Below are 2,710 nucleotides of genomic sequence, written 5' to 3'. Positions count from 1 at the left end.
TAAACGATTGGGCTTAGAGCTGTAAATGAACCGAACGTTCAGCGAACTGTTCGTGAACCGTTCGGCGGAAAGTTCGTTTATGTTTGTTTATTTAATAAATGAACGAACATGAACACAAATTCTCGTTCGTTTAGTTAAACGAACGAACATGAACAATGGTCTCGTTCGTTTAATTATGTTCGTGAATGTTCGTTTACGTTTGTTTGTGTCCGTTCATATAAATTCCTTTTTATATTCATATATGCTTAATTGTATTTGATTGCATTACGATATTATATGTTCATTTATGTCCATATATGTTCGAATTATGTTTGTTTATCTTTGTTCATTTATGTTCGTTCGTTTATATGTTCGTTTAGCATGTTCACGAATATAAAAGAACGAACATGAACAATGCAATTTATTAAACGAATGAACATGAACAAGAAAACTCGTTTGTTTATCCATTCGTGTTCGTTCATTTGTTCGGCTAACTTAAACGAACGAATATGAACAAGCCTCGTGCGTGTTCGTTCGGTTCGTTTACAACCCTAATTAGGCTTATCTGGTTTGTTGATAATTATAGTTTTAATGTTTTCCTAATTTGTTAGGTGAATAACATAATATTTCGGAATAGATTATGATTGTTTTCTATTGTGTTTGAAGTATATCGAAGTAAATTCAAAAGATGTTCTGCAATACAACAAATAATAAGTGATAATGAAACCGAATTGGTATGGTAATATAATTTATTATTCATGTAAACCGAATTGGTAACATCCAAAAACATAATACACATAGAAAAGATTATAGATACATTCTTTATCTCATGTCACTTCAAAAGAAACATGAATGACCACATTCCCCTCCTAATCCTGATCAACATCAAAAACTATATTAAAAAGTTAAAAGTAAAATTAGATTTATTCTTTGGAACAAACATTCTTGTATTATTAACACTTACACTATCACATGTCTACATACATTTGTAGTATGTAAGCTATTATAGGAAGGAAGTGGAAGAGGGGCTTATAACTTATAACTTTGCATACTTCTTAAAATTTTGAACAACATCTTTAGCATTATCTGGCACAGGCAAGTTTGTGACAAGAGTAACCCTTGATGTCGATATAAGCAATCTACTTTCTGGGTTATGAGGATCAATCTTCCATAGCCTCACCTCCCATACCTGTTCCAATACTCATGATCATGTCACATATAATTTGCTTTTTCAGGTTTCAAGTTATCATGAAATTATCAAGAAAGAAGAAAAAATGAAAAACCTGAATGGTTTTGCCAGCTTGGAGAGGCGTGGCTTCAGCAAAAACAAGATCGCCGATGTCAGCCCGTTTGAGGTGGTTGATGCTGAGCTGTACTCCGGCGATTCTCTTGAATCCTGACGCTATGAATGCTCCCGAACTTGCCAGCGACTCTGCTATTAACGCCGATACTCCGCCGTGTAACACCTTAAACGGCTGATTGTTGGAGTAGGATTCAGATTTCAGTTTTGTGTTTGGGAGAAGATTGAAAAAGTTAATATCACCTGACATGACTTATCGGTGACTTGAAGATGACCGGTGACTTTGTGTGGTGTTAACTCGTCGATCTCAAAGCCGAATGCATGCAGCGGGGGATCCAAAGATTTCGTCTTTGGGTTTGTCGTTGGTGGTGAAGGTGAATCCATGCCGGATTTTGTCGGGAGTAACGAATTGAGGTTGGATCGATGTGTAATCGAATCGGAGAATCAAATTGAGAAAAATTGATGAAAGATTGCTGTGGACTTGTCAGAAAGATAGGGTGTGTGTGGTGTGTGGATATTGTTTTACAGTGGAAGAGTCAAGAGAGGTTAATTCGTTAGTTTCTTTTTTCCACATAGAAAAGCAATCGATGAACAGAGAGGAGCAGAAAGACACGACGGCGCCGGTTAATGAATGAAAGAGAAGTAGAGAGAAATCGAAGAGAAGCAGTGGTTTTGAGAAAGCTGGTTTGGTGGGTAGAAATAGGGTAATTTGCAAGGGAAACTCACTAATTCTGTTTTTCTTCTCTTTTTTTAATAACATTACCAAACATTTAACTTTTACTGTTATATACCGTATATAAATTGTCTTCTTCAAAATATTTAATTATAATTTACGCATTATTTTAGAAAATTATATAATCAAATTATATCCATGTTTTTGAATATATGGCAAAGTAGTTTGAGAAAAAAAACAAAAATTGTCCACGTTGTTGTCTTTTTTTTTTGTGGTTTATGTTAAAAAAAAGTTTGTATTTGTATCTGTAACACCCGTTTTGTAGGATGGATCGATGGTGATCTGAAGGAGTCAAATGTTTGGTTTTTGAGGATAAATATTTGCAACAATATGGTGTATGGATATCCACGACGTGACATGACTTCCGATCATCATGTTTTTCTGGTGAGCACCATGACGTGGCAAGTAGTGTGCCACGACATGGTGGTTCTGGCAGCCCAAAACCATGATCTTTTAGGTTTTTTTTCCGTATTTAAAGCCTCTAACTCAAAGTTTAAGGCATCCTCTTCAGCCTCCAGCATCCCAAAGTGAAACCCTAGCCTACTTGAAGTTTTTGGAGCTCATTTTTGCAAGTTTGGGTGATTTTGAAGGAAGGAGAAAGTTTGGTGCATAGATCCAACAAGCAATCCATCCTCATCCTTGTGTGCGTCCTCTGGACTCTTTGTAGGTCCTAAAGTTCCAAATTTTTTTTCTGTCAT

The 2,710-nt window shown here is 35.8% G+C and overlaps 1 protein-coding gene across 2 annotated transcripts; it reads right to left on the bottom strand.

Moving 5' to 3' along the window:
- Positions 1-718: 718 nt before the first annotated feature.
- LOC145123394 (1,4-dihydroxy-2-naphthoyl-CoA thioesterase 1-like) lies at positions 719-1,996 on the bottom strand. Of its 2 annotated transcripts, XR_013715117.1 has the most exons (4): positions 1,523-1,996; positions 1,263-1,454; positions 944-1,168; positions 719-854 (listed from the first exon to the last, which is right to left on the bottom strand). XR_013715117.1 is itself a non-coding variant. In XM_079058610.1 (3 exons), exons 1-3 carry the CDS (start codon positions 1,661-1,663, stop codon positions 1,016-1,018), a joined length of 486 nt encoding a protein of 161 aa, XP_078914736.1. In that variant the 5' UTR covers positions 1,664-1,996; the 3' UTR covers positions 719-1,015. The 2 variants fall into 2 exon arrangements, 1 of the variants encoding a protein (XP_078914736.1); XM_079058610.1 differs by having other exon boundaries at positions 719-1,168.
- Between the last annotated feature and the right edge of the window lie 714 nt (positions 1,997-2,710).

The sequence above is a fragment of the Lactuca virosa genome, chromosome 7 (genome assembly GCF_052849685.1).
Source record: "Lactuca virosa cultivar CGN04683 chromosome 7, Lactuca_virosa_CGN04683_v6, whole genome shotgun sequence".
In the NCBI taxonomy this organism is placed as follows: domain Eukaryota; kingdom Viridiplantae; phylum Streptophyta; class Magnoliopsida; order Asterales; family Asteraceae; genus Lactuca; species Lactuca virosa.
The sequence above is the reverse complement of the archived record's forward strand: the minus strand, read 5'-3'. Positions and strand labels throughout refer to the sequence as shown.

Bases quoted from the DNA above. Each gene is read 5' to 3' on its own strand.
- LOC145123394 (XM_079058610.1), bottom strand. From the start codon at position 1,663: ATGGATTCACCTTCACCACCAACGACAAACCCAAAGACGAAATCTTTG. The intron at 1,455-1,522 runs GTGATATTAACT...TCCAACAATCAG, and splicing joins TCACCGATAAGTCATGTCAG to CCGTTTAAGGTGTTACACGG. The intron at 1,169-1,262 runs GTTTTTCATTTT...GTATTGGAACAG, and splicing joins AAGCTGGCAAAACCATTCAG to GTATGGGAGGTGAGGCTATG.